Below are 24,671 nucleotides of genomic sequence, written 5' to 3'. Positions count from 1 at the left end.
TCTGTATTTTATTTATTTTTTCTTCTCTATTTACTTAAACCTCTCATTGTGCTGCCTGTGGCTGCAGTAAAAAATATATAACCTAATCCCAAGTCACATAACTCACTCAAAAATGTTGGTGTTAAATTGGGCATAGCTGTTTGTCAAAATAAAAGCAGTGTTAGATTAAACCATCAAGAATAATAATAATAAAAAAAAGAACTTAAAGGGACAGTTTACAAAAAAAAATCTCTTTAATTTGTTCCCAATAATCTACCTGCTGCAGTGTAATAAATTATTTACAAGTATTTCCATTACCCTTATATTGGCATTTGAAATAGTTTATTTAGCCTGTGGTATCCCCACCCATCTTGAAAGTTTTTGACCTTAAGGCCAGGCTGTGTTAACACAGCCAGTAGAAGAAATTAAACTCCCAGAGGGATATAGAAGAGATAAGGCAATGAAATGTTAATTTTCCATTGTTCTCTCCAAGTATTGGTGATCTGTTGGACAGATATAAAGAAGCATGTATATGTACACAATGTGATAAAGTAATGAGATCTGATTATACCTACAAGTTCAACCCATTTTATTAGGTTGTGGCTTCAAAACACAAAATCAGCTCATTCATGTACACAAATAAACCTTAAAAAGCTAATTCTCGGGGGGGCTTGTCCAAGTAGCGATCCTGAACGGTCGCACATTTCTTAAGCTCCGGGTGAGGAGCTATTATTTTGCCGGTCATAGCTTGGTATTCACAGCAAAGAGAGCTCACACGACTGGCTTCGTGTACATATGAGATTAAGGACACCAAAATTTTTTAGTTTGCTGTATTAATGAACCCAGGGCTGGAAAAGGACTCTTGAGGCCTGTAGTGGCGGCAAATCTGCAGGCAACGCTTCCCCCTCCGGATTCCTCTGGGGTGTACGACCGGAGCTGTCTGAGCTTTTGCATAAGTGTTGACACATCAGATTTTTTGCAAAATTCTACAAAGTTGGCGTTGACAAAGGATTTTTGAGCAGTGCGATATCCTTCTGATGCTAAATTTTACAGCTATAATGCGAGGTAAACCTCTTTTGGATAGATGGGATAGGATCCTTGCCAAGCTGGAAGATCTCTTTCAGCCCTTGATGGAGAAGGCGCTGTCCGAGAGCAAATTGCAACTCCTTATAACAAGGCTACCTAATGCTAAAGACTCAGTGCAACCTATACTACAACCTAAGGATAAGGAACTTGAACTGAATATGGAGCCCACGAGATCTCTTGTTCCCAATACTCAGAGAAAAGGGGAGCCCCTGCAACAGGATAGCAATCTGCGATCCCTACCTGCTCCGGTGACCCGATCCGGAATAATGGAAGGAGTTTTTCGGAACAGCCTAAGAGCAGTGTATGTAGACCCAGTTCAGAGAGATGAGACACAACGGCGCAACTATCAAGTAAAGATGGCGCTCGGAAAGATTGTACCAATTACCCGCAGCAGCAACAGCCTCAAAGGAAGCGCAAAGAAGCCTTTTACCAATGATCCCGAGATATCGGGTCTGCTTCGCTGGAATGGATTCGAGTTGGAGATGGTGGAGCAGTCCTGGGGGGTGCTCTGGGGGGCCCGCAATTCCTGATGCAGCAAATATCCTGAACTCTAATGATCCTCCGGACATCTATGTTGGTAGATATGGACCTCAAAATATAGTGCAGAAGAAGTCTCAGTTTATTTTTGACTATGCTGGAATCGAAACCAAGACGGGACTCCCAATGCGGGTGTTTGCTGTGGACTAACAGATGTTGCGCAGTATGCATACAATGGAGATATCGGGGACTCTAGCTAAGTACATCAGCGCTAGAAGAGTTTAATCATAAAAGTTTTGTTTTGTTCTGTGTTTCGAATGTTATAATGATTGCGCAAGGGACTTTGGAGATGTTTGGAGGGCAATGTTTTTAATATATACTGGTTATTTTGATTCTCCTGTACTCAAACCCACTATAGTTCTTAACACAAAATGGTAGGGGGAAGAAAAAGCTTACTATTCAGGTGATGACAGACGTTACCACCTTGCATGTCTATAAAGTTACACAGTAATATGCCCCCGTTCTTTTATGCACTTGTCAGATAGCTGTGGGCTCTGGGGATTGGGGGGGTCCCCCGAACACCACATAATTTTCTCAATATAGAGGGAGGGCATTCAGAATTTAGGATAGGCCAATTAAGATGGCGGTGTTAATATAATAAAACAGTCTTGACTAGTGGTCTACGGCCGGGACCATGGGAGAGACAGAATAACTACAGTACACCGCAACTAGGCCATCTCTGTCTTTTTTAGATATATACATGAATTGGTAAACATATCTATCCGCCTAAAGCCATAACCCTTTTACCCTCTTTTGTGGATATGGAAACTCAATCTATGCCTGCGGTATGTGTCTATAGATCATCTAACATGATTATGTATTTATATTACTCGTAGCTGTTCATTTAAAGTTATTTCTTTACAATAGAGAGTTGAATCACCATACTTTATAACTGTTTTATGGTCACTGATTTGTGTCGACGCGCTTTGTGAATATACTGTGTTTAGCTCCGGCCTCAGCATCTGGATTATAATCTGTTTATAACATGTTTGTAATGTTTTCATTTTAGCAGGATGCTGTTTTTTTTTTCTTTACTTTTGTTCTTGTTCTCTGTTCTGGTACTAAAACATCCCCTGGACATTGTTACTATCACTTGGAAAGGTCCAAAAGCGACCTATTATATCAAATTGGGGGAAGAAAATCGAGGACTATAACTTTATACACCTACTTCTGCTAAGATTTAAAGATGCTATTTTATGTTATGTATATATATATATATATATATATATATATATATATATATATATATATATATATATATATATATATATATATATATATATATATATATATATATATATATATATTGTATGTCTATTGTCCTCAATAAAAATTTATTAAAATAAAAAAAAAAAAAAAAAGCTAATTCTCATATTTTATGCTCTGCAGCTGCTAAAAAAAAGTAATTGGAAACACATTAAGGGAAAAAATATTTTATAGTATACCCTCCCTTTAAAGGGACATAAAACCAAAAATGTTTCTTTCATGATTCAGATAGAGCATACATTTTTAAACAACTTTACCATTTATTTGTGTTATCAAATTTGCTTAAAGGACCAGTCAATATTGTTTGCATAATTAACAAATGTATGATAAGACAATACAATAGCACTTAGTCTGAACTTCAAATGAGTAGTAGATTTTTGTTAAAGGGACACTGAACCCAAATTTTTTCTTTCGTGATTCAGATAAAGCATGCAATTTTAAGCAACTTTCTAGTTTACTCTTATTATTAATGTTTCTTTGTTCTCTTGCTAACTTTATATGAAAAAGAAGGCATCTAAGCTTTTTTTTCTTGGTTCAGAACTCTGGACAGCAGTTTTTGATTGGTGGATGAATTTATCCACCAATCAGCAAGGACAACCTAGGTTGTTCAACAAAAATGGGCCGGCATCTAAACTTGCATTCTTGCATTTCAAATAAAGATACCAAGAGAATAAAGTACTTTTGATAATAGGAGTAAATTAGAATGTTGCTTAAAATTTCATGCTCTATCTTAATCATGAAAGAAAAAATTTGGGTTCAGTGTCCCTTTAAATAAATTGCAAAGTTATGTCTATTTCCACTCCCACTGTATCATGTGACAGCCATCAGTCAATCACAAATGCATATACGTATATGCTGTGAATTCTTGTACATGCTCAGTAGGAGTTGCTGACTCAAAAAGTGTAAATATAAAAAGACTGCACATTTTGTTAATGGAAGTAAATTGGAAAGTTGTTTAAAATTGCATGCTGTATCTGAATCATGAAGTTTAATTTTGACTTGTGTGTCCCTTTAATTTTCTAGATATCCTTTCTAGAAAGTAGAGCAGTGCATTACTGTGAGTTACCTGAACACATTGGTAAGACAATAAGAGGCATATGTGCAGCCACAAATCAGCAGCTAGCTCTCATCTCTTAAGGCTACCTAGGTATGCTTTTCAATAAAGGATACCAAGATAACTAAGTAAATTACAATAAATTGGAGATTTTTGGGGTTTTATGTTCTTTTAACCTATCGACAATATTGAAAAAAGGGACAAAAGAGATTGCTTTGGTCCACGCACACAAAATATGGAAGCTGAATAAAACGGCTTATAGGATTGAGTGCCGCTCCCATGTCATTGTCCTCAAAATGGTGTTTGCAAATGTTCCAAATTCTATAACTCTCCCAATAAAATATAATTTTGACTCTGTAGTCTAAATTAATTCTAGAACATTATCCAAATGAAAATGTTTATTTGCATAAAATATAGAACACATTTTTGTTTTTATAGCATGTATTTCTTGCAAACCCTTTCCAAATGTTTATATTTCTATATGCACTTACAGTAGAGTACTTTAAAGAGACAATAGCAGCCAGAATAGAAACCCCCTTTATGGTGGCTCCAGGCACACACTGAAAATAGGACCTTAATTGATCCGTGCTTCAGGTTAACTGAACTTACACATCCTGGGCAGGGACACACTGTTTATGGGAAAGGCGTGAGTAGCTATGAACAGCTGTGTAGGTGATAAGAGAAGGGGAACATATAAACCATCTACCTGCAATGGTGCAGACTCCTCTTTCACAGTCTAAAGTTGCTCTGCTGCTCTGTCCCCTCTCTTTCCTCTGTGCGCTCAACGCTGCATAGAGCCGCTTACTTCCCGCGGCTGGCTCCTCAAACGTGTACCGCTCACCCACTGTGTGTCGCAAGTTACGTAATTCAACCGCCCACTGTTCTCCTCCAATTGGATGCTGACCGGTCGATCAGTGTATCTATCACCTGCTTGATTCTTAACGGGGCACTGAAGCTCTAGCTAGTTAGAAGGTAAACCATGGATAAACGAAGAATACCAGCGAACATCATAAACAAATGCTCCTTTATTGTGATAAAAGCACCAGACAATAAAAAAAAATGCATGGGAATACCTAGCAAAGCATCTTACGCGTTTCGACTACTTGAGCCTTAATCTTAGACATACATTAAAGAGACACTTAAGTCAAAATTAAACTTTCATGATTCAGAGCGCACAATTTTAAACAACTTTCCAATTCACTTCTATTATCTAAATGTGCACAATCTTTTTATGTGCACACTTTCTGAGGTACCTGCTCCTACTGAGCATGTGCAAGATTTACCGGATCTACGTATATGCATTTTTGTGATTGGCTAATAACTATTACATGATGCAGTGTGAGGGAAATTATAACTAACTTTAAAATATGTCAGAAGGAAATCTACTACTCATTTGAAATTCAAACAAAGTGCTTTTTGCGTTGTCTTTTTATTGTGCATTTACTGATGAAGCTATTCTACTGTGTTTAGTGGTCCTTTAACAAACCGCTATTACTTGTGTCTGTGTGCCTCTGTTTCATGGTGAAGAATTCTCCCATCTTCCTCTTCTAACCACATTATAGTAATTGTGTGTATTTTTATTTTCATATTTGTAGCCTAAATCCGCCCAGGAGGTCCTGCAGATGCTAGATTATGGCAATAAAAACAGAACTCAACATCCTACTGATGCAAACGCAACTTCTTCAAGATCACACGCTGTCTTTCAGGTAAAAAAAATCATAAAAATTGCAAATCCAAAACGTTCAATCCCTTTTTGTTGCTGATTTTTATATTAGTGTCTATTACATGCAGTTATATGAAAATGGTGTATACTGTCCTTTTAAGCAAATTGTTCAAATCAGCTCTAACTATATTGATTATACATTGGGTCACTGGCGCTAGATGGTGGTTGGTGGCTACACAAAAGCACCTTTCTGTCATTAGCTCAACAGATGTGTTCAGATAGACATTGCTGCTCTTGATCTGACTTTAACTATGTGTTTAACTCCTTTGCTGAGATTAAACACACAGATAATTTTATTGTTGCACCGTACATTTAAATCTCTAAATTTCTGCCTGTTTCTAAGCCACTACAGACCACCTCTTATCACATGCGTTTTTATTTGCTTTTCACAACAGGAGAATGCTAGTTCATGTTTGCCATATAGACATTGTGCTCACGCCGTGGAGTTATTTAAGAGTCAGCACAACACAGCACTAATTTGCTAAAATGCAAGTCAATATATAATAAATAAAGTCATGTGATCAGGGGGCTGTCAGAAGATTCTTAGATACAAGGTAATCACAGAGGTAAAAAAAAAGTGTATTTATAAGGGGCGTGTCTGAACCACGATCGAGAGTGGTCGCTTTTTCCTGGGCTCCAGCGGAATCTCATTTAATTTCCCGGTTATAGGAGTAGCCACACCGCTATCTTGCCGTTATTATATACTGTACTGCCACATTTACGTGGGGCAGCTCATATCATCTACTTTAAAGGGACACTGAACCCAATTTTTTTTTATTTCGTGATTAAGATAGAGCATGCAATTTCTCCTGTTAAGTGTGGTCAGTCCACGGGTCATCATTACTTCTGGGATATTAACTCCTCCCCAACAGGAAGTGCAAGAGGATCACCCAGCAGAGCTGCTATATAGCTCCTCCCCTCTACGTCACACCCAGTCATTCTCTTGCACCCAACTAATAGATAGGATGTGTGAGAGGACTGTGGTGATTATACTTAGTTTTTATATCTTCAATGAAAAGTTTGTTATTTTAAAACAGCACCGGAGTGTGTTGTTCCTTCTCAGGTAGAATTTGAAGAAGAATCTACCTGAGTTTTTGTATGATTTTAGCCGGCGTAGTTAAGATCATTTTGCTGTTCTCGGCCATCTGAGGAGTGAGGTAAACTTCAGATCAGGGGACAGCGGGCAGGTTCACCTGCAAAGAGGTATGTAGCAGTATATTATTTTCTGAGGAATGGAATTGACTGAGAAAATACTGCCAATACCGATATAATGTAAGTTCAGCCTTAAATGCAGTAGTAGCAACTGGTATCAGGCTGTCATGTATGTATATTTACACTTCAGTATTCTGGGGAATGGCACTTCACTGGGATAATACTGTATGCATAAAAATTTTTTTAGCCTAACTTGCAGTGGGAACGACTAGCAATAGGCTTTCTAATGACACTTCATTTATTTGATGTTAAACGTTTTGCTGGCATGTTAAATCGTTTAATTATCTGAGGTACTGGGTGAAAAATTGTTTTGGGCACTGTTTTTTTCCACTTGGCGGTAGTTTTATTTAATTTAAGACAGTTTACTGATCTCCCTCACTGATGTGTGTGAGGGGGAGGGGCCTATTTTGGCGCTTTTGCTACGCATCAGAAATTCAGTCACAAGTCTGTTTTCTTCCCTGCATGATCCGGATCGTCTCTACAGAGCTCAAGGGTCTTCAAAAATTATTTTGAGGGAGGTAATCACTCACAGCAGACCTGTGAGATTGTGCTTTGACTGTGATAAAAAAGCGTTTTTATTATGTACATTTTTTCTGCTATGTAAGGGTTTGTTATTCATTACTATGGGGGCAATCCTTTGCTAAATTGTGTTTTTACCGGAAAGAATTTGAATTTATAATTTCTCCGGTTCATTGTTACTCAACTGTCATAATTTTTTTCTGTGCTTCTTAAAGGCACAGTACGTTTTCCATATTACTTGTAAATTGAGTTGAAAAGTATTTCCAAGTCTGCTAGTTTATTTGCTAGTGTGTTAAACATGTCTGACTCAGAGGAATATCTCTGTGCTATATGTGCTAAAGCCAAAGTGGAGCCCAATAGAAATTTATGTACTAATTGCATTGATGCTACTTTAAATAAAAGTCAATCTGTACAAATTGAACAACATTCACCAAACAACGAGGGGAAAGTTATGCCGACTAACTTGCCTCACGTGTCAGTACCTGCATCTCCCGCTCGGGAGGTGCGTGATATGGTAACGCCGAGTACTTCAGGGCGGCCATTACAAATCACATTACAGGACATGGCTCATGTTATGACTGAAGTTTTGTCTAAATTACCAGAACTTAGAGGTAAGCGTGATTACTCTGGGGTGAGAACAGAGTGCGCTGATAATAATAGGGCCATGTCAGATACTGCGTCACAATATGCAGAACATGAGGACGGAGAGCTTCAATCTGCAGGTGACGGTTCTGATCCCAATAGAGTGGATTCAGACATTTCTAACTTTAAGTTTAAGCTTGAAAACCTCCGTGTACTGCTATGGGAGGTATTAGCGGCTCTGAATGATTGTAACACCGTTGCAATTCCAGAGAAATTATGTAGGCTGGATAGATACTATGCGGTACCGGCGAGTACTGACGTATTTCCTATACCTAAGAGGCTTACAGAGATAATTACTAAGGAGTGGGATAGGCCCGGTGTACCCTTCCCCCCCCCCCTCCTGTATTTAGAAAAATGTTCCCAATAGACGCCACCACACGGGACTTATGGCAGACGGTCCCTAAGGTGTAGGGAGCGGTTTCTACTCTGGCTAAGCGTACCACTATCCCAGTGGAGGATAGCTGTGCCTTTTCAGATCCAATGGATAAAAAATTAGAGGGTTACCTTTTAAGAAAATGTTTGTTCAACAAGGTTTTATATTGCAACACCTTGCATGTATTGCGTCTGTCACGGCCGCGGCCGCTTTTTGGTCCGAGTCCCTGGAAGAGACTCTTGACTCAATAACTATAGATGAGATCTCAAACAAGCTTAAAACTCTTAAGCTAGCTAATTCATTTGTTTCAGATGCCGTAGTACATTTAACTAAACTTACGGCTAAGAATTCCGGATTCGCCATTCAGGCACGCAGAGCACTGTGGCTAAAATCCTGGTCAGCTGACGTTACTTCTAAATCTAAATTACTTAACATACCTTTCAAAGGGCAGAACTTATTCGGGCCCGGTTTGAAAGAAATTATCGCTGACATTACTGGAGGTAAGGGCCATGCCCTACCTCAAGACAGAGCCAAACCTAGGGCTAGACAGTCTAATTTTTGTTCCTTTCGTAATTTCAAGGCAGGAGCAGCATCAACTTCCTCTGCACCAAAACAGGAAGGAGCTGTTGCTCGCTACAGACAAGGCTGGAGACCCAACCAGTCCTGGAACAAGGGCAAGCAGGCCAGAAAACCTGCTACTGCCCCTAAGACAGCATGAAGTGAGGGCCCCCGATCCGGGAACGGATCTAGTGGGGGGCAGACTTTCTCTCTTCGCCCAGGCTTGGGCAAGAGATGTCCAGGATCCCTGGGCGTTAGAGATCATATCTCAGGGATATCTTCTGGACTTCAAATCCTCTCCCCCAAAAGGGAGATTTCATCTGTCAAGGTTGTCAACAAACCAAATAAAGAAAGAGGCGTTTCTACGCTGTGTACAAGATCTTTTGCTAATGGGAGTGATCCATCCGGTTCCGCGGTCGGAACACGGACAGGGGTTTTACTCAAATCTGTTTGTGGTTCCCAAGAAAGAGGGAACCTTCAGACCAATCTTGGATTTAAAGATCCTAAACAAATTCCTAAGAGTTCCATCGTTCAAAATGGAAACTATTCGGACAATCCTACCCATGATCCAAAAGGGTCAGTACATGACCACAGTGGATTTAAAGGATGCTTACCTTCACATACCGATTCACAAAGATCATTACCGGTATCTAAGGTTTGCCTTCCTAGACAGGCATTACCAGTTTGTAGCTCTTCCATTCGGATTGGCTACGGCTCCAAGAATCTTCACAAAGGTTCTGGGTGCTCTTCTGGCGGTACTAAGACCGCGAGGAATTTCGGTAGCTCCGTACCTAGACGACATTCTGATACAGGCTTCAAGCTTTCAAACTGCCAAGTCTCATACAGAGTTAGTACTGGCATTTCTAAGGTCGCATGGATGGAAGGTGAACGAAAAGAAGAGTTCTCTCTTTCCACTCACAAGAGTTCCCTTCTTGGGGACTCTTATAGATTCTGTAGAAATGAAGATCTACCTGACAGAAGACAGGTTAACAAAGCTTCAAAATGCATGCCGTGTCCTTAATTCCATTCAACACCTGTCAGTGGCTCAATGCATGGAGGTGATCGGCTTAATGGTAGCGGCAATGGACATAGTACCCTTTGCACGCCTACATCTCAGACCGCTGCAATTGTGCATGCTAAATCAGTGGAATGGGGATTACTCAAATTTGTCCCCTACTCTGAATCTGGATCAAGAGACCAGAAATTCTCTTCTATGGTGGCTTTCCCGGCCACATCTGTCCAGGGGGATGCCATTCAGCAGGCCGGATTGGACAATTGTAACAACAGACGCCAGCCTACTAGGTTGGGGCGCTGTCTGGAATTCTCTGAAGGCTCAGGGATCATGGACTCAGGAGGAGAGTCTCCTGCCTATAAACATTATGGAATTGAGAGCAGTTCTCAATGCTCTTCTGGCTTGGCCCCAGTTAACAACTCGGGGGTTCATCAGGTTTCAGTCGGACAACATCACGACTGTAGCTTACATCAACCATCAAGGAGGGACAAGAAGCTCCCTAGCGATGATGGAAGTATCAAAGATAATTCGCTGGGCAGAGTCTCACTCTTGCCACCTGTCAGCAATCCACATCCCGGGAGTGGAGAACTGGGAGACGGATTTCCTAAGTCGTCAGACTTTTCATCCGGGGGAGTGGGAACTTCATCCGGAGGTCTTTGCCCAAATACTTCGACGTTGGGGCAAACCAGAGATAGATCTCATGGCGTCTCGACAGAACGCCAAGCTTCCTTGTTACGGGTCCAGATCCAGGGATCCGGGAGCGGTCCTGATAGATGCTTTGACAGCACCTTGGACCTTCGGGATGGCTTATGTGTTTCCACCCTTCCCGATGCTTCCTCGATTGATTGCCAGAATCAAACAGGAGAGAGCATCGGTGATTCTAATAGCGCCCGCGTGGCCACGCAGGACTTTGTATGCAGATCTAGTGGACATGTCATCCTGTCCACCTTGGTCTCTGCCTCTGAGACAGGACCTTCTGGTCCAGGGTCCTTTCAAACATCAAAATCTAATTTCTCTGAAGCTGACTGCTTGGAAATTGAACGCTTGATTTTATCAAAACGTGGATTTTCTGAGTCAGTAATTGATACCTTAATACAGGCCAGGAAGCCTGTTACCAGAAAGATTTAACATAAAATATGGCGTAAATACTTATATTGGTGCGAATCCAACAATTACTCATGGAGTAAGGTTAGGATTCCTAGGATATTGTCTTTTCTACAAGAAGGTTTAGAAAAGGGTTTATCCGCTAGTTCCTTAAAGGGACAGATCTCAGCTCTGTCCATTCTTTTACACAAACGTCTGTCAGAAGTTCCAGACGTTCAGGCTTTTTGTCAGGCTTTGGCCAGGATTAAGCCTGTGTTTAAAACTGTTGCTCCACCATGGAGTTTAAACTTAGTTCTTAACGTTTTACAGGGTGTTCCGTTTGAACCCCTTCATTCCATTGATATCAAATTGTTATCTTGGAAAGTTCTGTTTTTAATGGCTATTTCCTCGGCTCGGAGAGTCTCTGAGTTATCTGCCTTACATTGTGATTCTCCTTATCTGATTTTTCATTCAGACAAGGTAGTTATGCGTACTAAACCTGGGTTCTTACCTAAGGTGGTCACTAACAGGAATATCAATCAAGAGATTGTTGTTCCATCCTTGTGTCCTAATCCTTCTTCAAAGAAGGAACGTCTTCTACACAATCTAGATGTAGTCCGTGCCCTGAAATTTTATTTACAGGCAACTAAAGATTTTCGACAAACGTCTTCCCTGTTTGTCGTTTATTCTGGTCAGAGGAGAGGTCAAAAAGCTTCTGCTACCTCTCTCTCTTTTTGGCTTCGTAGCATAATACGTTTAGCTTATGAGACTGCTGGACAGCAGCCTCCTGAAAGAATTACAGCTCATTCTACTAGAGCTGTGGCTTCCACTTGGGCCTTTAAGAATGAGGCCTCTGTTGAACAGATTTGCAAGGCTGCAACTTGGTCTTCTCTTCATACTTTTTCCAAATTTTACAAATTTGACACTTTTGCTTCTTCGGAGGCTGTTTTTGGGAGAAAGGTTCTTCAGGCAGTGGTTCCTTCCGTATAAGATCCTGCCTGTCCCTCCCGTCATCCGTGTACTTTAGCTTTGGTATTGGTATCCCAGAAGTAATGATGACCCGTGGACTGACCACACTTAACAGGAGAAAACATAATTTATGCTTACCTGATAAATTCCTTTCTCCTGTAGTGTGGTCAGTCCACGGCCCGCCCTGTTTTTTATGGCAGGTCTAAATTTTTAAATTATACTCCAGTCACCACTGCACCCTTTAGCTTCTCCTTTCTCGTTGGTTCTCGGTCGAATGACTGGGTGTGACGTAGAGGGGAGGAGCTATATAGCAGCTCTGCTGGGTGATCCTCTTGCACTTCCTGTTGGGGAGGAGTTAATATCCCAGAAGTAATGATGACCCGTGGACTGACCACACTACAGGAGAAAGGAATTTATCAGGTAAGCATAAATTATGTTTTTAAGCAACTTTCTAATTCACTCCTATTATCAAATTTTCTTCATTCTCTTGGTATGTTTATTTGAAAAGCAAGAATGTAAGTTTAGATGCCGGCCCATTTTTGGTGAACAACCTGGGTTATCCTTGCTGATTGGACAGCACCAATAAACAAGTGCTGTCCATGGTCTGAACCAAAATGATGCTGATGCCTTCTTTTTAAAATAAAGATAGCAAGAGAACGAAGAAAAATTGATAATAGAAGTAAATTAGAAAGTTGCTTAAAATTGCATGCTCTATCTGAATCATGAAAGAAAAAAATTGGGTTCAGTATCCTTTTAATCTGTATTTTTGAAACTGCAGCAGGAAATCAGACGAAGGAGGCCTAATGTGGCGGCACATAGTAGGCAGCACCACCCCCTCGGGTAACCAAGGTCTCTTTTTACAACTGGGCAAGCTAATGGGTATACCTGAATCCCATTATTAACACTCTCTTAACTACTAAAATATAAAAGGGGAAAAGGACAATTCACAAAAACCAACGGCAATCAGACGCCAAAAACTCACTGCGCACTATGACCAAAATGGCCACCGCAGTGGATATCAGCTCTCAGGACATCTTTAATAATGAGTGAAGATTCAAGGCACTTTGCTTGCGCCTCATTGAAAAAGCGTCCCATAATTCTTGACTATCACAATGCCCTGCAACGGTAACAGAGAGATCCCTGGAATCAACTCTCCTAAAGAAAATACAGCAGCCAGAAGATACTTTAGAAGCTATTAGTATAACCTTGCTTAGCTTTACTAGACTGAAAGTTCTGACCAGTTAAGGGATATTATCGGAACAAACAGGGCCAGGTGATACATAACGACACTCTCATTTTAGCCAGCAGTCCTGACTGTGAAATATATACTACCTCAGCACTGACAGCAGCCTTATTCATACCGTGCAATTAAACTGAACTACCATGTATACTGAGTAGCACACCTCACCATTACAAACACACATCACCACTTATTGCTAGGCTGACCCTTCCGTAGAATGGCTGTTAAACAAATAGAACCTCTAAACATGGAAACTAGTCATAGATCAGTCACTACAGTAAAATCAATTAGCTGCTAACTTTATTTAGATGCATGTTGGGCTTCACGGCTTGCGGCCGGAGCTGTGGAGAGAACTTGACAGGCTTGGACACCAACATGTAGCTCCAACATATTCCTAATTGCTTTTTCAGGTAGACATATATGAGGACTATCTTAAATACAGTGCTACTTCTTAACAGCGAGGAGAGGAACCATAATTTATATATACAGTGTGTATATGTGTGTGTGTGTGTATGTATGTGTGTATATATATATATATATATATATATATATATATATATATATATATATATATATATATATATATATACATACACACACACAGTGTTTTTTTTTTTTTTTTTTAAATATATATATATATATATATATATAGCTGCACGATTAATCGCATATGCAATTTAAAACCGCAATTTTAAAACCGCAAGATTTCGTGTTTTTTTGCTAAATAAAAAAATCCTCAGAAGTGGCTGTTATATTGATTTGTTTGTGATTTCTTGCAAACCAGCTCCATCTAGTTGTTGCTTTTAGCACACATTTGTAAAATGGCTGTTTTACTTTCACTTTCTGATCTCAGTAGCAGCAGATCAATCTTGAAGTCTAAAAGCAGAGCATATGCAGGAATGAACAGGAGAGAAAGCCACTTACTTATATTTCCCCCTAGGGCTGTCTGTAGTCTGAAACTTAGGGTATGTAAACATTATGGAACCTCTCACACAATCTCCCGCTCCTCTGAGAAACGGCTCAAATACATAGCAGATGCAGTTAACCCCACGGCTCCCAAAAAGGCTAAAACTGCAGTCCCCTCTGCTACTGGGTTAACTTAACTGCATCTACAATGTTTTTTTTTTTTATATATATATATATATATATATATATATATATATATATATATATATATATGTATATATATATATGTATATATATATATGTATGTGTGCAACTGTGTATGTGATTGTATATTATATATATGTGTATGTATGTATGTGTATATATATATATATATATATATATATATATATATAATTGTGTGTGTATGGGGAGGTGTGTCCATTGCATAGTCATTTATACCTGTATGTGGACACTCCGTGGATATCTTTGAGAAAGCGTCTGTGGGCGTGAAACGCATCAGATGACGTATCTCGTATTGTCTCCTCGATTTCTTGTGAGTTACAAATGTTTTAATGCATTTCTAATACATTTTTGTTACTTTTTATAAGGCTGTGTACATATGTGTCTTACATTCCCTCACAAGAACTTGTCATTGTGAAAACATACACGTAAGAAGAAAGAATCCTTGTCTCTGTCTAAATACGGAAGTTTCTTTCCAAGGGAATCTAGCGTTCCAGTGCGGATTCCATGGTACAAACCTTCTTTTACGCTGTAGGGCGACAGCGTTTTTCTTTCCTTTACGTGGGGTTAAAAGGCAACATATAAAGTAACTCTAACCTTGTCTATATTGAGATAGATGTATATGTATGTATGTATATATATATGTATATGAGTGTGTGTGTATATATATAGGATTGCACAATCATACTTCCAGTACTGCCAAGGTGCACTGCTGACATCAAATCCAACGTATTTCCACAAAACAGGCACTCACTGGACTTTACTTTAAAACATATAAATTTATTATCAAATACTAAAAGACATTTTGGCACTACTTTGTGCCTTTGTCAATGTCATAGCAAAAAACAAACAAACAAACAAACAGTTTGCAGCTCCACACCCCAAAGTCAATATTTACATATTAAAAACAGAGTGGCCTGTACTAGTGTTTTTAGGGAGGATTACCATTATTCCTGTACATCCAAATGATTGCTGTATTGTTTTCTTTATATGATCTGTTTACATTTCTTTTTCCTCAATTACAAAAAAAAAGTGTATTAATATAACTGTGTTGGGAATGCAAAACTGGGGAATGGGTAATAAAGGGATTATCCATCTTTTTAAACATCATTTTTGCAGTAGACTGTCCCTTTAAAGATTTTAAAATAAAAATTAATGACACACTCTTTGCAACCTTCAGTCAGCATCTATTTTCTGGCACTTTTTCTTTAAATAAAATAAATAAAACTCACTGAACTATTATCTTGTAAAGAGCACACTCTCAGCCGCACCTTGCCAGGAGCAGATACAGGCTGACGTGCTGTGCACATGCGGAGCTTTTCTCTCTTCATGGCACATTACAGCTGAGAGGATGCTGTAAGTGTTATTGTTTTCTCATTAGGGCAGATATTGCAATCCCATGAAAACGAATTGCAGCCGGGTGTTTTACACAACTGCTGCAGTGTTAAAAATTCCTTGTTGATTAGGAGGTTACCCTTTTACACATCCGAGCACACTTGATAATAACTGTGTTTAATCCCTTTGTTGAGGTTAAACACATTATTACCAGTGAACATTTGTGCGATTATAATATTCACTAACAAATGAAAGAATCTGATATTGCATTATTCTGCATATTTAGGGCTGGGTTACAAGTGGAGCGCTAATTTATTGCATGCCTGCAAACGGTCGAATTTGCCGCTTATGGGAGTGTTATAAATAACCAGCCATTACAATTTGCATCATATAAACTAAGGATTAATACCTTCTACAACTAAACCTGACGAGTTAAAGGGGCATTAAAAGTGGCGGGTGTGGGGTGTTAGAAAGAAAAATGCACTGAAAAGTGCCTTTTCATTGCGATCTATGGGTATTGCGTTATGCCTGTAAATATATATGAATATGTTTAGATTGACAAATCTGTTTAAAAGTTAGGAGCCTGTAAGAATATTTAGGAGCCAGGCTATGGTGTTTGTATATAGATATATGGAGATTAACCCAAAAACTTAGGAATCAGGGATAGAATTCTAAGAGCCAGTGGCTCCCTGGCTCCTGGGTTTGTCGAGCCTATTATTTATTTATATCTATATATATATATATATATATATATATATATATATATATATATATATATATATATATATATATATATATATATATGTATATACACACATTAACACATATATATATATATATATATATATATATATATATATATATGTATATACACACATTAACACATAAATATATATGTATATATTTACATTTGCTGCGCGACTTGCCCTCTTCACTGAGCTAGGTTCCCATTGGACCCTATGGAAGTGCGCTTGTGTTAGCACAATGCTTCCGTGCAATGCGAACAAGAGGTCGTGTTCGCATTGCACCTCACTTGTAATACCAGTGCACATTTCCGTGTGCTGGTATTACTAAGTTCAGCACAAATATTGCTTTTGTAATCTGACCCTTAATGGTTAATATTAGAAAGTAATCATAACTTAAGTATTTTTGTCTGCTTAGGAATTTGTTTTAAAAATATTTACATATTTATTATAATATTATAATAATAATATTCTTAATAAACGCATTAGAAGTGAATACATAGGAAAGCCATATTTTTCTTTAATGTTCTATAAAAATGGTTTTGTGTTTTTTTTTTTTCTTTCTACAATTAGCAGACATTTTGTTATGTGAATTTAAATGTGTAGATCGGATTCAGAGTATTAAATCACCATTAAATACAGTTGAATTGCATAATAAATAGACAATGCAGTATCACTTACTGTGAATTTTAAGAACAGAAGATTTATTTTTTTTCTGAAGAAATTTTAAAATTTACTTTAATTTGCTGGCCCCCTGTATCATGTGACAGCCATCAACCAATCACAGACTTATTATTATTATACTTTATTTATGAAGCTGCAACATATTCCGCAGCGCTGTCCATGGATACCATTAATTTAAATAAAACAATGATATATAACTTGTAAGAGACGAGACAAAATTTACAAACGCATACAGGAGGAATTGAGTGCCCTATTCCCGTGGGAACTTACAATCTAGAAAGGTAGGAGGTTGAGAAACAGGAGGTGAGGACTGAAAGATTGAGAAAGATGTTAATGAAAAGTTAGTTTAGGGAAATGTTGTTAGGTAAGTGAAATTAATTTATTATTGAGTTGGGTGGTAAGCTTCTCTATACAGAAAAGTCTTGGGAGCATTTAAAGGAAGAAAGATTATGGCAAAGCCTGACAGCACGAGGGAGAGCGTTCCAGAGGGTAGGTGCTGCACGACAGAAGTCCTGCAGTCTAGCATGGAAAGAGTTGATAGCCGAGGATGCAAGGAGCAGATTATTGTTGGATCTTAGTGGGCGGGTTGGAGTATACTTGTTTATTAGAGAGGATAGGTAGAGGGGAGCAGCGTTGGTGAGAGCTTTGTATGTAAGGGTGAGAATTTTTAATTTAATTCAGCTGTGAATGGGGAGCCAATGAAGGGACTCGCAGAGAGTTGCAGCAGATATAGAGCTACAAGAAATGTGGATTAGCCTGGCAGAGGCATTTAGGATGGATTGAAGGGGGGAGAAGCAGAAAAAAGGAAGGCCAGTAAGTAGGTTATTGCAATAGTTAAAGTGAAAGTAAATCCTAGCGTTTTACAAACGCTAGCACTGACTATTGAACCAAATAAAGGGGACTTACATTCATGAAGTATAAGATACTTCATGTAGAAAGCTCCTTTATTTGTTTCAATTGATCGCCGTTTTTAGCTGCTACAGCAGCCCACGGCTAAAAAATTTTTTGCTACAAGGTGACGTTTTCACCTCTTAGCCAATAGCCGTGCGGTAAATCCGGCTTGGCGCCCATGGGAGCCGGATTTACCGCACGGCTATTGGCTAAGAGGTGAAAACGTCACCTCTTAGCAAAAAAATTTTTGGGCTGTGGTAGCTAAAAACGGCAATCGATTGAAACAAATGAAGGAGCTTTCTAAATGAAGTATCTTATACTTCATGAATGAAAGTCCCCATTATTTGTTTCAATAGTCAATCCTAGCGTTTGTAAAACGCTAGGATTTACTTTCACTTTAAGTCTGGAAATAACAAGGGAGTATATTATTTGCTTTGTGGTGTTAGCGCTCAGAAAAGGGCGAATCTTTGAAATATTGCGTAGATGGTTGCAGCAGGATGTAGAAAGCAATTGCATTTGGGTGACGAAGGATAGATTTGAGTGAAGTGTAACTCCGAGGCAGCAGACTTGAGCCGATGGGGAAATGGTGATGCCGTCAACAGGGATAGAGAAATCAGAAGTCGTCATAGAGTTTGATGGGGGGATAAGAAGGAACTCAGTCTTGGACATGTTCGTCTTTAGGTGGTGAGTGGCCATCCGGGAAGAAATACCAGATAAGCAGTCGCTGACATGAGAAAGTACAGAGGGAGAGAGATCAGGGGTGGAGAGGTAGATCTGGGTGTCAGCAGCATAGAGGTGAAGCCATAACTGTTGATAAGTTTACCGACTTATACATATACACTATGAACTCTTGCACATGCTCAGTAGTAGCTGGTGCCTCAAAGTGTGTATTTAAAAAAAAAAACTGTGCACTATTTGATAATGAAAGTAAATTGGCAAGTATATTAAACCTGCATGCTCTGAGTTAAGAAAATTTAAATTTGAACTTTGTGTCCTTTTAACAAACTCGTATAAAAGATGCGAAAATGTACTCTGCTTTGTACTACTTTATAACAGAAAATACCTTTTTATGTTCATTTGTACTCTTAAACACATTCAACAACCCAATTCTATCTAAAAAGATATTAGAGGGTGTAATGTGATTTCTTCTATAAGGTACGACGAGTCCACAGATTCATCCTTTACTTGTGGGATGATATTCTCCTGCTAACAGGAAGTGGCAAAGAGCACCACAGCAGAGCTGTCTATATAGCTCCTCCCTTAGCTCCACACCCAGTCATTCTCTTTGCCTACTCTAAGTACTAGGAAGGGTAAAGTGAAAGAGGTGTGATAGAATATTAGTTTTTTATTTCTTAAAGCAAGAGTTTTTTTATTTTAAATGGTACCGGTGTGTACTGTTTACTCTCAGGCAGCAGATGGATGAAGACTTCTGCCTGGAGGCTGATGATCTTAGCATTTGTCACTAAGATCCAGAGCAGTTCCCACAGAATGGCTGAGGAGTACAAGAAACTTCAGTGTGAGGAACCCTTTCATGCTATAAGCAGTGAGGTATGTTCAGTCATTTTTTCTCTTGTTAAGTGTGTTCAGTCCACGGGTCATCCATTACTTATGGGATATATTCTCCTTCCCAACAGGAAGTTGCAAGAGGATCACCCAAGCAGAGCTGCTATATAGCTCCTCCCCTCACATGTCATATCCAGTCATTCTCTTGCAACCCTCAACTAAGAAGGAGGTCGCAAGAGGAGCTGGAGTTTTTACTTAATTATTCTTCAATCAAAAGTTTGTTATTTTAAATGGCACCGGAGTGTGCTGTTTTTCTATCTCAGGCAGTATTTGGAAGAAGAAACTGCCTGCGTTTTCTATGATCTTAGCAGGCGTAACTAAGATCCACTGGCTGTTCTCGACATTCTGAGGAGTGGGGTAACTTCAGAAAATGGGAATAGCATGCGGGGTCCCCCCGCAAATGAGGTATGTGCAGTACAATATTTTCTGGGAATGGAATTGACTAAGAAAACACTGCTGTTACCCGTATGATGTAAGTACAGCCTTAAATGCAGTAGTAGTGACTGGTATCAGGCTGATAAATGTATGCACAGTAGAGTTATTTTCTAGGGACTAGAATTTGACTGAGAAAATACTGTTAATACTGAAATAATGCTTAAGCCTTATCTGCAGTGGAAGCGATTGGTAGCAGGCATAGTGATAACTTTGCATGACATTAAAAAAAAAAAAAGTTTGTTTTTAAAACGTTTACTGGCATGTTATTCGTTTTGTGAGGTACTTTGGTGATAAATCCTTTTGGGCATGATTTTTTTTCCACATGGCTAACGTATATTTCTGCATAGAAACCGTTATATCAGGTCTCCCACTGTTGTAAAAGAGTGGGAGGGGCCTTTTTTAGCGCCTTGTTGCGCAGTTAAAATTCTAGCACAGTCTTCCTGCTTCTTCCTCCTTGATCCAGGACGTGTCTAGAGAGCTCAGGGGTCTTCAAAATTTGTTTTTGAGGGAGGTAATCAGTCACAGCAGACCTGTGACAGTGTGTTTGACTGTGATAAAAGCGTTAAATTTTAATTTGATATCCGTTTTTGGGTACTGAGGGGTTAATCATCCTTTTGCTAATGGGTGCAATTCTCTGCTAATTAATACATTTAAATAATTGTTGACTATAACTGAATTAGTTCTTTGTTATTCAACTGTGTTTTTTAAAAGCGCTGCAGCGTTTTTTATATTGCTTGTAAACTTATTGAAAGTAATTTCCATGCTTGCTAGCTTCATTGCTAGTCTGTTTAAACATGTCTGATACAGAGGAATCTGCTTGTTCATTATGTTTAAAAGCCGATGTGGAGCCCAATAGAAATATGTGTACCAATTGTATTGATATTACTTTGAATAAAAGTCAATCTGTACCAATAAAGAAATTATCACCAGACAACGAGGGGGAAGTTATGCCGTCTAACTCTCCTCACGTGTCAGTACCTTCGTCTCCCGCTCGGGAGATGCGTGAGATTGAGGCGCCAAGTACATCAAGGCCCTTACAAATCACTTTACATGATATGGCTAATGTTATGAAAGAAGTATTATACAATATGCCCGAGTTAAGAGGCAAGCGCGACAGCTCTGGGTTAAGGACAGAGCGCGCCGATGACACGAGAGCCATGTCTGATACTGCGTCACAATTTGCAGAACATGAGGACGGAGAGCTTCATTCTGTGGGTGACGGTTCTGATTCGGGGAGACCGGATTCAGAAATTTCAAATTTTAAATTTAAGCTTGAGAACCTCCGCGTGTTGCTAGGGGAGGTGTTAGCGGCTCTGAATGATTGTGACACGGTGGCAATCCCAGAGAAATTATGTAGGCTGGATAAATACTATGCGGTACCGGTGTGTACTGACGTTTTTCCTATACCAAAGAGGCTTACAGAGATTATTAGCAAGGAGTGGGATAGACCCGGTGTGCCTTTTTCCCCTCCTCCGATATTTAGAAAAATGTTCCCTATAGACGCCACCACACGAGACTTATGGCAGACGGTCCCTAAGGTGGAGGGAGCAGTTTCTACTTTAGCCAAGCGTACCACTATCCCGGTGGAGGATAGCTGTGCTTTCTCAGATCCAATGGATAAAAAATTAGAGGGTTACCTTAAGAAAATTTTTGTTCAACAAGGTTTTATATTACAGCCTCTTGCATGCATTGCGCCTGTCACTGCTGCAGCGGCATTCTGGTTTGAGTCTCTGGAAGAGGCGATTCGCACAGCACCATTGGATGAGTCTTTGAGCAAGATTAGAACCCTTAAGCTGGCTAATGCGTTTGTTTCGGATGCAGTAGTGCATTTAACCAAACTTACGACTAAGAATTCCGGATTCGCCATACAGGCGCGCAGAGCGCTATGGCTTAAATCCTGGTCAGCAGATGTAACTTCTAAGTCTAAACTACTGAACATTCCTTTCAAAGGGCAGACCTTATTCGGGCCCGGCTTGAAGGAAATTATTGCTGACATTACTGGAGGTAAGGACAACACACCCTTCCTCAGGACAGGGCCAAATCAAAGGCCAAACAGTCTAATTTTCGTGCCTTTCGTAATTTCAAGGCAGGAGCAGCATCAACTTCCTCCGCTCCAAAACAGGAAGGAACTACTGCTCGTTACAGACAGGGTTGGAAAGGCAACCAGTCACGGAACAAGGGCAAGCAGGCCAGAAAGCCTACTTCTGCCCCTAAGACAGCATGAAGACAGGGCCCCCTTTCCGGAGACGGATCTAGTGGGGGGCAGACTTTCTCTCTTCGCCCAGGCTTGGGCAAGAGATGTACAGGATCCCTGGACGTTGGAGATTATATCTCAGGGATACCTTCTGGATTTCAAAACTTCTCCTCCACAAGGGAGGTTTCATCTGTCAAGGTTATCAACAAACCTAGTAAAGAAAGAGGCATTTCTACAATGTGTACAAGACCTCTTAGTGATGGGAGTGATCCACCCAGTTCCGCGAACGGAACAGGGGCAAGGGTTTTATTCAAATCTGTTTGTGGTTCCCAAGAAAGAGGGAACCTTCAGACCAATCTTAGACTTAAAAATCTTAAACAAGTTCCTAAGGGTTCCATCGTTCAAGATGGAAACCATTCGGTCCATCCTACCCATGATCCAAGAGGGTCAATATATGATCACCGTGGACTTAAAGGATGCCTACCTTCACATACCGATTCACAAAGATCATTATCGGTACCTAAGGTTTGCCTTTCTAGACAGGCATTACCAGTTTGTAGCTCTTCCCTTCGGGTTAGCTACGTCCCCGAAAATTTTTACAAAGGTTCTGGGCTCACTTCTGGCGGTACTAAGACCACGAGGCATAGCGGTGGCTCCGTACCTAGACGACATTCTGATACAAGCGTCAAGTTTTCAAAATGCAAAGTCTCATACAGAGATAGTTCTAGCATTTCTGAGGTCGCATGGGTGGAAAGTGAACGTGGAAAAGAGTTCTCTGTTACCACTCACAAGGGTCCCTTTTCTAGGGACTCTTATAGATTCTGTAGAGATGAAAATTTACCTGACGGAGTCCAGGTTATCAAGGATTCTCAATGCTTGCCATGTCCTTCACTCCATTCCAAGCCCATCAGTAGCTCAGTGCATGGAAGTAATCGGCTTAATGGTCGCGGCAATGGACATAGTGCCATTTGCGCGCCTACATCTCAGACCGCTGCAACTATGCATGCTAAGTCAATGGAACGGGGATTACTCAGATCTGTCCCCTTTGCTAAATCTGGACCAGGAGACCAGAGATTCTCTTCTCTGGTGGTTGTCACGGGTTCATCTGTCCAAAGGAATGACTTTTCGCAGACCAGATTGGACGATTGTAACAACAGATGCCAGCCTACTAGGCTGGGGAGCAGTCTGTAACTCCCTGAAGGCTCAGGGATCGTGGACTCAGGAGGAGAAACTCCTCCCGATAAACATTCTAGAATTAAGAGCAATATTCAATGCTCTTCTAACTTGGTCTCAGTTAGCAACACTGAGGTTCATCAGATTTCAGTCGGACAACATCACGACTGTGGCTTACATCAATCATCAAGGGGGAACCAGGAGTTCCCTAGCGATGTTGGAAGTCTCGAAGATAATTCGCTGGGCAGAGTCTCACTCTTGCCACCTGTCAGCGATCTACATCCCAGGCGTGGAGAACTGGGAGGCGGATTTTCTAAGTCGCCAGACTTTTCATCCGGGGGAGTGGGAACTTCACCCGGAGGTATTTGCTCAACTGATTCGTTGTTGGGGCAAACCGGATCTGGATCTCATGTTATCTTGCCAGAACTCCAAGCTTCCTTGTTACGGATCCAGGTCCAGGGACCCGGGAGCGGTGCTGGTAGATGCACTAGCAGCCCCTTGGGTTTTCAACATAGCTTATGTGTTTCCACCTTTTCCGTTGCTACCTCGACTGATTGCCAGGATCAAACAGGAGAGAGCATCAGTGATTCTGATAGCGCCTGCGTGGCCACGCAGGACCTGGTATGCAGACCTAGTGGACATGTCGTCCTGTCCACCATGGTCTCTACCCCTGAGGCAGGACCTTCTAATTCAGGGTCCTTTCAACCATCCAAACCTAATTTCTCTGAGGCTGACTGCTTGGAAATTGAACGCTTGATTCTATCAAAGCGTGGGTTTTCGGATTCGGTTATTGATACATTAATACAGGCTCGGAAACCTGTTACCAGAAAAATTTACCACAAGATATGGCGTAAATATTTATATTGGTGTGAATCCAAGAGTTACTCATGGAGTAAGGTTAGGATTCCTAGGATATTGTCTTTTCTACAAGAGGGTTTAGAAAAGGGCTTATCCGCTAGTTCACTAAAGGGACAGATTTTTGCTCTGTCTATTCTTTTACACAAGCGTCTGGCAGAGAATCCAGACGTCCAGGCTTTTTGTCAGGCTTTGGCTAGGATTAAGCCTGTGTTTAAAACTGTTGCTCCTCCGTGGAGCTTAAACTTGGTTCTTAAAGTTCTTCAGGGTGTTCCGTTTGAACCCCTTCATTCCATTGATATTAAGCTTTTATCTTGGAAAGTTCTGTTTTTGATGGCTATTTCCTCGGCTCGAAGAGTCTCTGAGTTATCTGCCTTACATTGTGATTCTCCTTATCTGATCTTTCATTCAGACAAG

General features: G+C 40.1%; 1 protein-coding gene across 1 annotated transcript in view; it reads left to right on the top strand.

Annotated features, from left to right (window-relative positions):
- Window positions 1–24,671, top strand: part of KIF18A (kinesin family member 18A) — a 442,588-nt gene that overhangs the window by 31,603 nt on the left and 386,314 nt on the right. The window contains exon 4 of the mRNA XM_053720394.1: window positions 5,518–5,628. Coding sequence (XP_053576369.1) covers window positions 5,518–5,628 — 111 coding nt within the window. The remainder of the gene's footprint in view (window positions 1–5,517; window positions 5,629–24,671) is intronic.

This window comes from Bombina bombina, chromosome 7 (assembly GCF_027579735.1).
Source record: "Bombina bombina isolate aBomBom1 chromosome 7, aBomBom1.pri, whole genome shotgun sequence".
In the NCBI taxonomy this organism is placed as follows: domain Eukaryota; kingdom Metazoa; phylum Chordata; class Amphibia; order Anura; family Bombinatoridae; genus Bombina; species Bombina bombina.
This window is presented reverse-complemented; position numbering and strand designations above follow the sequence as displayed.